A 12,396-nucleotide genomic window follows, 5' to 3' on the forward strand; every position below is an offset into this window, starting at 1 on the left:
GACAGAGAGAGGCAGGCAGCAAGGGAGAGACGTAGACAGATGAGGGTGAGAGAGCCAGGCAATAGGAGTGGGTGTGCAGGATAAACAATCCCAGTCACTCCAGGCTCATTAATTATTTTTATTCAAATCAGAAAATCTTGCAGGGTTTTTGGGAATCAAATCGAACCACAGAACCTGTAACTCTCCCCTTTCCCCTTTCAGGCCTACTGAGAATAGAACACAGTGCAGTGACTGCAAAAACACTGCAGTGCCTCACGGCAGCTTCCAGGACCAGGGTGAGTAGCACTCCTCTTTTCTCCAGAGGTAAAATGAGGTGAAGCTGGTACCTACAGCTCTCACTTTCTCAGCCTCACAAATGGGGAAAGGCATCACTACATCTTGACAGCCTCTGGGAACAGGTGTTAAAAACAGGTCACTCAGCCACTGTATCCTCAAGAGATTCTTCCATTTCCTGAAGAGGGGAGGAGGGAGAAGTTAATGACTCCATGCCCAATGTCTCTTCCCCTTTCACTGCCCTCTTCTGCTAGTGGGGTCAGGAATGGCAGCAGGGTTGCATGCTGGCCACTACAACCAGGTTGCAAAGCCTGGCCTCTTTTTCAGGCTCTTGTGCTCTTGTGACTGCCATCCCTCACCCTTCTCCTCATGTAATATAGTGGAGGAGAGGCTCTATCAGCATGCTTGGTCCTTTTTCTTTCTCTTCACCTCCTTCTAATCCCCACACTACATTGTTCTCACCTTTTCTTTTCCCTTCCTTGTCTGACAGATTTTCTCGGCCTCTTCCCGCTCCTCTTCCTCAATCGATTCCTTGTCGAGGCGCTGCAGCTGTGGCAGCCGGGACAGGACCTTCAGGCGGTAATTGGGTTCTTCGGCACATGGATTGTCCATCAGCACCAGTGCCTGCAGCATGGGGAGCACCTGCAGCTTTTCCACCTCCTGAAAGCTTTTGATCCCATTGCTCCTGAAGAAAAGGAAACACAGATAGCAGGGGAGGGAGACCCGTGCAAGTAGTGAAATCCCTTTGGAACAATAAGTGGACAAGACAGAAAAAGCAAAACTTAGCAGCATGAGGTACCATAGGCCTTAGACCACAGATCTGTCACCTAAGATCCAGATCTGTCTGCAGCTCCCCAGACTGAGGCACAAAAAGGATATCTCCTCTGGATTCCTCTGTCCATTGAACCGTGTGACAGCACCATGGCCCCACATGGCAAACACCAAGAACTAAAGGGCATTTGCAGGCAGAACACAGAGAACACGCTTTAAGGGACCCAACTGACTTATGGCAAGGAATGAAAAACCTGAGGTGGGGTATGAGAATGACTGAAGAGGCTGATATTTTCTAAGAAGCCCAGGAAAGGCGCTGGCTGTTACAGCCTAGACAGCTGCTGAACACCAGTTAAGGATGGTAGATATCAAGCCATCCCTACCAGGTCTTCAATTCCAAAAAATCCCCCAGAAAATCCTAAAGATCTAAATGGGAGAGCAGTCTGATGAAGGGATCTCTGGTCCCAGCACAGAGCAGGGAGGACCCACCGTAGATTGAGGTACTGCAGGCATTTCATGCTATTAGAGAATCCATCCAGGGCCTCAAGCTTATTGTCACGCAGGTGCAGAGTCTCCAGCTGCTCAAACTCCTCAAGGCCTTCAAGGTTGCAAATGGTGTTCTTGGCCTGAGCACCACGGAAGCAGGAAGAGAGAAGGAAAATGGGAACACAAAGGAGAGGGAACAGCAGTTATTTCTAGCCTTTAAATCTCTTTCTATCCTTTAGACTCCGTACCACTCATAACACAGCCTTGTCTGAAGCTTGATGAGATAGTTCAGGATCTTGGCCAAGTGGGTTCTCAAGATTCAGATTCAAGGACCAAAAGTTTGCTGAAAAAGTGTTTCCTGGAGCATCACTTGGTGTCTGAGACAAAACCACCCCACGTGAATACTCCACTGCCAGCACAGCATCCCTTTCCATGGCAACAGCAACAGCATGGAGGGGAAAGCACACCTGAGCCTAAAATTAATGTGTTTAAAGGATGAGTAACCAGCCCCTCTCAGTCACACAGTCCATGTAGTCCAGGCACCTTACAGTAGCTGCTTCTCTTGTGGGGAAAATCTACGACCAAGGAGTCCCTTCAACTCCTCTGGGCTGTGTCTTACTTCAGGAAGTTTAAAATTCCCCATCACTGAATTTCATTCACTTCACTGGGATGTGGATTAATGAAGCAGGGAAATACGAAAGCTCTGAATTTCAGTACTAGTTTCACAGCAGGATTTCGGCTGGAAAAGACCACTAGAGGTCTCCTGCCCAAGCGGAGGCTCCCGGCAGTGCCAGCACCTACACTCTGCTCTGTCAGGCTGCTCACTGCCTTGTGCGGCCAAGTTTGACGCATCCCTGGTAATTATCGTCTCCCCACCACGTTCTCCAGCCTGGAGCTGAGCAGGGATTTCCTTGCCGATGTGGCTCGGGCTGCAGTTGCTAAGGATGCTGAAACCTGAATGGAAAACGGGGTAAGAGGTGCTGTAGTGCTCTCTCTTCCTCATAGGTACCCAAGCAATGACCTGGGCAATACCTGAGACTGAAAAAGGGGCACAGGCTGAACTGGTGGGATAGGAATACATTTTAGGGCTGAGTCATTTAGGATACGGACATTTTGTAGGAAAGGAGGATTTTAATAGAAACTGGACAAAGAAGAATCTGGACCAGCTGGGCCAAGTAAAAGGAGTAACACCAGGACATAAAGAAGAAAGCTGGATATTTAGTGAAGGCCAAGTGAGCAGATTTATCAGTCAGGAAGTATTAGGACATTGTACCTCAGAGAAAATCGTGAGCTGGTGTGGGTGGGGAGCTCACTGATCACTGGCTTACAAAAGGAATAGTAACCTCTCAACACTCTCACTTTCTTCATCACTTCAGTGTGAATTGTTTTACCAGCTCTAGCCTTGCAAGCACTAGCAGGACAATGCAGAATGAATATTTTTCAGAATTGTTCCTTTTTCTCCCCTAAATCAAACAACATTCTCTCTGACACGCCATCATCTTCCCTTGGATACCAGTTCTTCACCCAGATGTGATGCCACTGTTTCTTCTGGAAAGTTACCATATGTTGCCCATGATCTCCTCTCCCCTTCCTGCACACTTCACCTTTTTCAGGTTAGCCTTTGCCACCACTGCTGCACCATGAGCAGGAGCTAACACAGCCCTACTGTGACCCTCAAAAATGATGCAAACATGGCACACACCCAGCTTGTAGTCTTCTTAGCACATACCACTTTTTACATACGAAATTTCATCTGTGGCTATGTCATACATTAACCAAATGTGGTTCAATTCCTTAAATTGAACCCTTTGTCTTGAACCCTGTCCTTGAGGCATCAGCTGCACTTATCCAAGGCTGAAATAACACCGAAGTCTTTACACAGAAACCAAAGCATTACTGGGGGAGATTTCCCTGCAAAATTATTTAATGAGCAGGTAGACATGGGAGACAAATTCAAGCCCCAAAGATTCTTGTGAGTCAGTTGTTCTAGTTTTAACAATCACCCCTTGCAATTTTCCTGTTTCACATGGGCAGTTCAGAAACCCCTCAGTCATGTCAGGAACCTTCCCTCAGCAGAGATGCTCTGTTTGCTTCCCTGCAATAACTCACTAAGGTGACTGGGTATGCTTTGAAATTCTCTATTGTATCTAGTGACTTATCCATTTCATCAATTCTTGGAGCACCTCCAGTCATAAAATCCCAGTTTCCCATCAGAAAATTGCAGACGATCTCAGCAAGCAATCTCCTCAGTGTTTTCTGCCAGGGAATCTTGATGAAAAGAAGCCACATAGTTTTTCAAAGCCTTTATCATCTTTAATTGCTTTTCAAGAGGTAGTGACTCAGGACATCTGTTTAGTCTTTGCAAGCTGTAGTACAGTGCGATCCATGGGGCTAAGCCATACATACATTCTTCACTTGCATCTCTAGGAGTAAATGCTTCCTTGAAGTAATTGTTTATGATATTAAGAAACTGCTTCTCCTAACTTAGTTTCACTGCAATATTGAATCAATTTCTTTTTTGGCAGCTGTGGGTGTGAATCGCATAATTGTGCTGGCTTTAAACCAGTATTTGATAAGGCCCATTAGAGAGGAGAAAGAGGCATTGCCTCCCTTTGTCACCCAAAGAGCAAAGCTGTTGCTTGCCCAGTGATCTCCAGTGGTCCCAGGGCACACGGAATACAAGCTTGCCCAACACTGCCTGAAGGGAAAGCTGCCCTCCTGCAGGAGGCTGTGAGGGAAGAACCTGATGCACCCAACATCGACTCCTCTGAGATTTGTGGTTCATGGCCACTCCCTTTGTGCTATCTGGGCTGCAGGTGCTGGGCTCTGCAGCAGCTCTGTCCCACGCCCCAGGCTGGCTGATCCCTTACCAGATAGAGCTTCTTGAGTTTGGAAACGCCAAGCCCTGCTGTAGTCTTTATCTTGTTTCCTCGCAGCTCCAGGACTTGCAGGCTGAACAACTGGTCGTGACTCAGGCCCAGCACTGTCTCGATTTTATTTTCTGAGTGCCAGAGGAAGAAGAAACAAGAAAGTTAATCCCACCTTTCCAAGAAAGTGTCCCCACAAGACAGGTAGACTGTATTACCTTTCAGGCTGAGGTTGGCTAGGAGGGGGTGAGTAATGCCCTCAAAATCCGTGATGTGGTTGCGATCAAAGCTGATGACTTGGAGGTAGGGCAGCTCCTGCATGCTGGCACTGGTGAGCAGATTCTCATCCACCTTCAGCCAAAGGAGCTGGGTTAGGCTTCTCAGTGGGGCCAAATCTTTCAGCTTGTTCTTTGACAAATCCACATACCGCAGGTGAATGAAGCGCTCGAGGAGGCTGATGTCTGTCAGGCCCCTGAGGGAGAGTGAATGTGAATAATATATCTCTCATATTTCCCCACTACTATCTTTTGGGTTGCTCCTTGCTACAGCTGGAGGGAGGGCAACCACCTCTCCTACTTCGCTGCTGTCCTAGAAAGCCCTGCTGAGAGAAGGAAGAAAAAGGCAGGTGATAGGGACAGGCTTGTAAGAAAAGACAAATTATAAGATTGGACCTGTTTTCCTGGCAAAAGGAGTACTTATTCCCATTAAATTGTATCTGTCAGGACAGGGCACAACCAGAGCAGAGAAAAGGGTAAGTTTTGCGAAGGGGTCTGTTAGACAGTAGTGTCAACACAAAGGACTGTGTGGAAGGACTTTTCTAGTGGAAAAAATAGTGGTTGAGATACCCTATGAGGCTGCTGATAGAAACAGTCTTAATGGGGCCTTAGTTAGGTGGCTCTGCTGGGGAGGCTGAGGCTTCAAACTGTCCCAGGGCTGTTGCGGCACAGTACTTACAGCTGCCTGCCTTAAAGGTTAGCAATTAGGAGGACAGATGTCAATGGGTATGTCTCAAAGTGCCTGTAAGGGAGGTCGCTCTGTTCAGGCCCTCATAGGAGAGCACAGTGCAGAGCAATGGGCAGGCTGCCATCAGCCTTAGGGGACACGGATGTTCCCAGTGGCGTGTCTGGCCGTGCTGGAGGCAGTGCCCAGGCCAGGGCTGACGATGGACAGGCTATGCTGAGGCCCAGACTGGAATCCAGGTGGCTGGAGAGCAGGGCCTGGATACGCTCCTACCCCGCATGGCCGGTCACCAGCTGGCGGCACAGTGGCTCCATGGCCATGGAGTAAGGGGCTTCTGCCGGGTCAGGCATTTCACACTCACTTATCTTTGGCTTCAAACTTCACATAGGCATGGGTCAGCCCGTTGCCGGTCTTACTGAGGAGAGAGAGGCCCTCCTTGAGGTCTTCCTCCGTCAGGGGACAGGGAGCCGGCTCCTGGGAGAGAAGGAGAGCACAACGCCAGCGCTGGCTTAGCCACAGCCGGGCGGTGCTGAAGGCCTCCTCCTCACCTGTTCTTCCTTCTCCTTCTGCTCATCCTCCTCCTTCTCCTCCCCCTCTTCCTTCTCCTCCTCCCCCTCCAGCTCCTCGTCCTCCATCCTCCCGGGGCAGGCCGCGCTCGCCGCCTCCCGCGTTCGGCGCTCGCTGAGGCCCGGCCGCTGCCATGGGAACGGGGCCGGGCGCGGCTGCGCGGGCGCGGCGCGGAGCCACCGCCGCGGCGGGACCGCCGCTGTCCCCAGCAGCGCGTCCCCGGGGCTCGGAAAGCTCAGAGCGTGTCCCGCCCTCACCACAAGCGCTTTGTGCTCCCACTGCACCTTCCCGGCTGGGTGACATCTGCAGCTGTTAGCGTATCCAGAGAACCGAAGCATTTTTTCGGTGCGCACCCAGCTCAAAACGGGGCCGGTTCAAAGTCAGGGCTGCACAGGGTGGTGGGCACTCGGGCGGTGAATGCCTAATTAGCTCTTAATTTACCCTCTAGTAAATGTTTAATTAACATGTTGAGCCGAATTAGCCTTGGGCTTTGCATGAAGCCTCCCGATTATGAGCAGCTGGATGCCAGGAAGGGGTTTTTGGGGTGCACTGCTCCAGCCCTGTCCTCCAGGCTGTGGAGCTGGGAAGGGTTGAGGCTGCCCGTGCCCAGCCGATGCCAACAGCACTGGGTGTTTTCCAGCCAGGAATGCTACTCAGAGCTGGTGGTCAGCAGTGTTTTGCAGTTAACACAAAGTCCAAGGCTCTGCTCCCTTTCCCTTCAGTGCACTTTGCTCCTTTGCAGTGCCTGGGTAACATTAGTGCGAGGTAAGCTGCTTCAAGCAGAGCTGCTCACAAAACCATCAGCCATTGCCCTTCCTGCAAGGCACCCCTGCACTCAGGGCTGCACAGCAAGCTGCCCCCCGCCTTGTCCTGCTAGACTCCCCGGTGCCGACCCCTTCTACTGTGCTACACATCTGAATCTGAATTCACTCCCTGGTCATTATCACACAACCACAGATTGGCTCGGATTGGAAGGAACCTCAAAAATCACCTTGTCTCAATCCCCCTGCCAGGGGCAGGGATGCAACCCACTAGACCGGGTCGCTGAGGGCTCCATGCAACCGAGCCTTGAACACCTCCAAGGATGGGGCAGCCACAACTCCTCCAGGCAACCTGTTCCAGTGCCTCGCCACCCTCAGAGTAAAGAAGTAATCTGCATATGAACACTTCCTTTCCTGCCTTTGCTTCCTGCCCTAAACATCCCCTAATTACAAAAAGAAACGTGAATCTTTAAACTAGAGAGATTTTATTTAGATTATATATATCCCAAACCTAATTATACTGACAATTAAGGAGGGTATGTGCTAAAAGCTGGACTACACACCCACAGAGGAGCACAGGGCGATGATGGCAGGAGGGGGAGCCCAAGCAGCACCCGCCAGGCTGCTTCCAGGCCCGTCCCAGGAGCCATCAGCCCAATAAAGGCACATTTCCAGGGGCACAGGGGCACAATGGCAGGTGGGGACCCAAATTAAGGACTCAGAGAAAGGAGCACCCTGTCCAGTGCCGTCCCAGGGGAGCCTCAGCCCCAGAACACCTTTAGGATTGGGGGTGTAGCTGTCTTCAGGGGTGTGGGACACAGGATGAGATGCAGGGGAAGAGCATTTGGGGATTGCACGGGACTCATTAGGGAGCGATTAGGGCAGGAGCCAGGGGTGACCTAGGTCACACAGAGAAACAAACATAGCATACAGGAATAAAAAGGGCCAGTCCTGTGTAAATGGTTTGTGATGATTTGTCCATGTCCTGCACCTGATCAGCGCAGCCTGTCAGGTCTTCTCATTAAACTCCTTTTGCACTTTGCCCTGTGTGAGGAGCTCGTGGTCAGAGCACCACAGGGAGCTGGCTGCTGGGGGCTGGAGAGGTTGGGATTGAGGGGCAGCTCCTGGGCCCTGCCTGAGGCCAGCTGCTGGAAGGAGACACACTGTACACATCTGTAAATACACAGATGGAACAGATGGACACAGACGCTCACTAGTGCACCTCTGTCCTGCTCAGCTGGAGCAGAGTGTGGGATGAGGCTGCCAGTGCTGTGTGGGAGTGCTCTGTGTGGATGGATCTGTGTGGCCAGCCATAGCTATGTTTAAGTGCAATATATTCAAAGTCATAGGATATTCTGAGTTTAAAGGGATACCCACAAGGATCATTGTGTCCAACTGTGCCTACTGGGAATACAGGCCCAGCCTGGCTATTGTTTGGGGCTGAGGATGCAGAGCCATCGCAGCCTCTCTCAGGCTGTCACATCTGGCACAGTGCATTTTTCTCCAACAGCAACCTGTTTAACATCCAACCATTACAGTTTGCTGTGAGGATCTGGCAGTATTTCCACTCCAGAGAGCTGCAGTCCTGCCAGGAAGCAGACAAAAAGAAGAGAAACAAGATGTGGCACTCCTGCTGATATAGAAATTATTTTCCATGAGTTTATTCCTCATTAAATGAATGTGTTCATGCCCCTGAATTCTCTCAAAGCAGTAAGATCAATGCCCAGCTCCCATCTGTTTTCTTCTATGTAGGTCACTCTCCTGGGCTCTAGTGCTGTGGGCAGGGCTGGGCTGGGCAGGAGCAGGAGCTGACAGCAGAGCTGCAGCTGGTGGTGGCCCAGCCCTGAGCCATTGTACCCAGTCCCTGCAGCCTTAGGATCACTGTGTGCCCCTGCTGCATCACTGCTGCTCTGGTCTGTATGACCCAACAGCCCCAACCTACAGCCATGGCCCAGCAGCCTCTCAGAAACACATGCTCTGGTTGTAGAAAACAGTTCAGTTTTCAGATTTTTTTTTTTTTGCCTTTGAATCATCCGCCTCCTTTCTACATCACTCCACACACATACAGAGCTGGGAGCTGCCACCTCCTTACTTCTGTCAGGCCCGTCCTTCTCAGACCACCTGATATCCTAGGAAGGAGATCCCTCCCATCTAGCAGGGCAGCAGGAGGCTCCCCCAGCAGTAGTAGGGCAGGAGTCCCCCCAGCATCAGGGGCTTTTTCCTCCTTGCTCCTCAGCTCCGGCCCCTTATCCCTCAGGTGATGCTAGCACGTGGAACACTGCCCATAGGCTTCCAAGGATGTACTGCCTCACAAATAAGCTCCTCTGTGTGAGGCACTTCTTTTTCATCACCCTCAGTACCACCAAAAAAACCCCAGCAGCTAGCTAGGAAGTAACATCAAGTCTTGCTTCCTCACCCACCAGCACATGGCTGAAAGTAAGCAGCAAGCACTGCCCCAACACAGGGCCTAAATAAAATCCTTCTCTGCAGAGACTGAGCTGCTCCACTCTACATTTAATGAGCAAAGTCAATTACCAGTCCTTACAGGCAAAGAGCAGGGATGAGCACATTACTGAGCCTGCCAGGGAAGACTAGCTCACTGCTGGAACAGCCAGGTGCTCCAGCGGCTACCAGAACAGAGACTCAGATATAACAGAATAACCACAGGCCCAAAGAAGAGCCGTTATATGACAGAAGCAAGATGCAGGTTGAACCCGTGCAGTGCCTACTGGGATAATGGTGGGCTCTCAAGGGAAAGCCCACAAAACCCTCTCTGCAACCAGCCACCTCCAAAAGCAGTAAGTCCTCTATGCTGCTTGTCCCCGAGATGCTTCCAAATAAGATCCAGGACACACATTTGCTTTTTCTGTTTTTCATTTATTGTTCAGTACGGGACACAGGTGAGGTAAGACATCTCACAAGGGTCTAAGCTGACAGGTTCCTTGCTGATGGAGCTGAAGGATGCAAGAGACTGTAGTTCCTTTTTCCTCCCTGCAGCACCAGCAGCCCCCTGTCCCTGCAGGGCTGCAGGGAAAGAGATACTGGCCAGGTGGGGTGTGAGCTCTGAACAGGTCAACGGGAAACTGAGGATTCAGCTCAGAGAGGAGACTGTCAAGACTCTGCTGAGACAGGCTCCTGCTAACAGGACTCCAACATGGTGGGGGTGGTTAGCAGAACATCTAGAACAATGACTGTGGAGGGGGAAAGCCTCAAGAGAGGCCTCCGTACTGAGACGTGTGCAACAAAAGGTCCCTTCTTGCTTCCACTTCTTTACCACAAGGGACAGCAGCTCCTCATGGGGTGCTTCAGTGTTTGGCATTGATAATATCCACAAACTCTGGCTTGAGAGAAGCTCCACCAACAAGGAAGCCATCCACATCATGCTGAGAGGCCAGCTCCTTACAGTTGCTGCCAGTGACAGAACCTAAGGAGGGAGCAGTGTTTTAAGGTCAGATGTGCCAGCTCTAGGAAAACGGGGCCAGGGCAAAGTCAGGACTGGCAAGGTACCAGCCACCTCCTGCAGACAGCAAGACTATCTCCCATTTATCCAAGCAAGCTACCCAAACAAGCTAGAAGGTGATTCTTTATGCCCTGAAAGTCAAGAGCTTCCTTGCCAGGGAGAGAATGATGTACAACTGCAGCAACAGGTAGAGAAATTAAGCACTTCCTGCCCTGGAAAGTCGCTCTAGACTCACTCACCTCCATAGATAATCCTAGTTGACTGAGCAACAGCATCAGACACGTGGCTTTTCAGCCACCCCCGCAGCTTCTCATGAACTTCCTGAGCCTGCAACACAACGCAGGAGTCACACTGAGGCCTGAGCCATTCTGCACACAGTTCCCTTCCAAAGACAAGGGAACAGATATTCTCCGAGTCACTAAGAATCTCCAGGAGATTGCCAGTAAGAATCTTCAGGAAGGTTTCCTGAGGGGGAAGGGTGAGTTGGTCATTTAATCAGCCACCTCCCCTGCTCATACCTGTTGGGGAGTTGCAGTTTTACCAGTTCCAATAGCCCAAACTGGCTCATAGGCAAGAACCACTTTACTCCAGTCCTTCACATTATCTAGGGAGGAGAGAGAAGGTAGAGGTAAGCACAATACCCCCATACTGGGAAGAGCAGAGCTAGAAAATGGCTAAAAAAACCCAAACCAACCATTTCTTTTCCTTCTTACCAGCAATAGCCTTGGTCTGTTCAAAAACCACCTTCTCTGTTATGCCAGCTTCTCTCTCATCCAGCTTCTCTCCAATACAGGCAATGACTCCAAGGCCCTCAGCCAGAGCGTGAGCCACCTTCTGCCCAATCAACTGGGAATGGAAAGGAAACAAGGCAGCCAATAAAACAGGCTGGAGGTCTGTTTTAATTGCTCACTTTTCCAGTCTTTGCAGACCCATCGTAGCTGGACCATGTCTCCATTCTATGAGGCCACTCACCTCATCAGACTCTCCAAAAACATGCCTTCGCTCTGAGTGGCCTAGGATCACCCATGCAGCTCCAATATCCTTGATCATTGCTGGGCTGGGCAGAAAGGAGATGACTCACTGGAGGAAATTCACATCCCAGAGGCACCCTAACGTTACTCATTGGGGCTTACCTGATCTCTCCTGTGAAAGCTCCCTTTGGTACTTTGTAACAGTTCTGTGCTGCCACTCCAATCTTTGCATCGAGCTTCTGACGGGCAAAGTCTAGGTAGATGGCAGGGGCTCCACAAACCACCTCTGCAAGGCAAAGCACCTTGTTACCCTTGTGACAGGAGAAGGGCAGAAACTGTACCCAGCCACTGATCCCAAATCCCAGCCCCAAGAGATCATCCCTCTCTCCTGGGAAGGCACAGCCCGCCCCTCACTGACATTTTGGGGCCCCTCTGCCACAGGGCAATCCCTGCTATCCGATGACTCGACAGCAGGGAAGGAAAGCCCTTTCCAGGGGGCTGGACAGAGCATACCAGGCCGACGGCCAGGTTAGAGGGGTCCCTTGAAAGTGCCCAAATGAAAGATCGGGTGAGAAGCCCACCCTGCAGCCTGGCCTGGCCGAACCGGGAAGAGCCGCACCGGGTTGCGCCTGGGGTTGTAACTGGGCACGGCTGCAGGGCAGGGCAGCGCAGCTCAGCTGCAGCGCGGTGCTCCGAGACCCCCGATCCCAGGGTGTGGGGGCCAGGCCGAGGGGAGGCGCGGGGCCCCCGGGACCGCAGGCCGGCCGCTCCGCCGGGGTCTCCGGGGATCGGCCGGGGGCGCCCCGGGGGTCGGCCGCACGTGGCGGCCGGGCCCGCAGGAACCCGGATCCGGTTTCGCGGGTATATTTAGCGCCGTTGCCGCGGGGTTATATTTAGGCCCCCGCCGCCCTCTGACATTTGCCGCTCCCCCGCCCGGGCCCGGGCCCGGTCCCCGGCTCCGCAGGGCCGTGTGGGACGTGCGCTACGTGCGGGCCGCGCCCTCACCGGTGTCGGCGGAGAGCTTGGCGCCATTCAGCGTGTGGATGAGCTCGCCCAGGCTCTTCTTGTCGCCGTTCATCTTCCAGTTGCCCCCCACGAAGAACTTCCTGGGCGCCATGGCGGGAAGGAGCGGGAGGGAACCGGCGCGGGAGGAGACGCGAAGGTCAACGGCGGCAGCGAGAGCGGCGACCGGCGCCCCTTTTATAGCCCGGCGGCGGCCGAGGCCACGCCCCCACGCGTGCCCCGCCCCAGAGCCCCGCCCCTTTCCCCCGCAAACGCTC

The 12,396-nt window shown here is 52.2% G+C and overlaps 2 protein-coding genes across 2 annotated transcripts; both read right to left on the minus strand.

The window, feature by feature from the left end:
• Positions 1-98: 98 nt before the first annotated feature.
• Positions 99-6,037, minus strand: LRRC23 (leucine rich repeat containing 23). Its single transcript, XM_068182902.1, has 7 exons — positions 5,906-6,037; positions 5,719-5,828; positions 4,616-4,869; positions 4,401-4,531; positions 1,534-1,670; positions 736-958; positions 99-451 (listed from the first exon to the last, which is right to left on the minus strand). The coding sequence occupies exons 1-7, from the start codon at positions 5,990-5,992 to the stop codon at positions 413-415; spliced, it is 981 nt and encodes a 326-aa protein (XP_068039003.1). The 5' UTR covers positions 5,993-6,037; the 3' UTR covers positions 99-412.
• Positions 6,038-9,541: 3,504 nt separating this feature from the next.
• On the minus strand, positions 9,542-12,354 carry TPI1 (triosephosphate isomerase 1). Its single transcript, XM_068181813.1, has 7 exons — positions 12,122-12,354; positions 11,279-11,402; positions 11,118-11,202; positions 10,859-10,991; positions 10,664-10,749; positions 10,385-10,472; positions 9,542-10,109 (listed from the first exon to the last, which is right to left on the minus strand). Exons 1-7 carry the CDS (start codon positions 12,231-12,233, stop codon positions 9,991-9,993), a joined length of 747 nt encoding a protein of 248 aa, XP_068037914.1. The 5' UTR covers positions 12,234-12,354; the 3' UTR covers positions 9,542-9,990.
• Between the last annotated feature and the right edge of the window lie 42 nt (positions 12,355-12,396).

Source organism: Anomalospiza imberbis, chromosome 2 (genome assembly GCF_031753505.1).
Source record: "Anomalospiza imberbis isolate Cuckoo-Finch-1a 21T00152 chromosome 2, ASM3175350v1, whole genome shotgun sequence".
NCBI classification, from domain to species: Eukaryota; Metazoa; Chordata; class Aves; order Passeriformes; family Viduidae; genus Anomalospiza; species Anomalospiza imberbis.

Coding starts and splice junctions, on each gene's coding strand:
- TPI1 (XM_068181813.1), bottom strand. CDS start 12,233: ATGGCGCCCAGGAAGTTCTTCGTGGGGGGCAACTGGAAGATGAACGGC. Junction 11,403..12,121: donor CAAGCTCTCCGCCGACACCG/GTGAGGGCGCGG, acceptor TTTGCCTTGCAG/AGGTGGTTTGTGGAGCCCCT. Junction 10,992..11,117: donor TTTTTGGAGAGTCTGATGAG/GTGAGTGGCCTC, acceptor TTCCATTCCCAG/TTGATTGGGCAGAAGGTGGC.
- LRRC23 (XM_068182902.1), bottom strand. CDS start 5,992: ATGGAGGACGAGGAGCTGGAGGGGGAGGAGGAGAAGGAAGAGGGGGAG. Junction 4,870..5,718: donor AAGTTTGAAGCCAAAGATAA/GTGAGTGTGAAA, acceptor ACTCTCCCTCAG/GGGCCTGACAGACATCAGCC. Junction 452..735: donor CAAGGAAGGGAAAAGAAAAG/GTGAGAACAATG, acceptor TCCCCTCTTCAG/GAAATGGAAGAATCTCTTGA.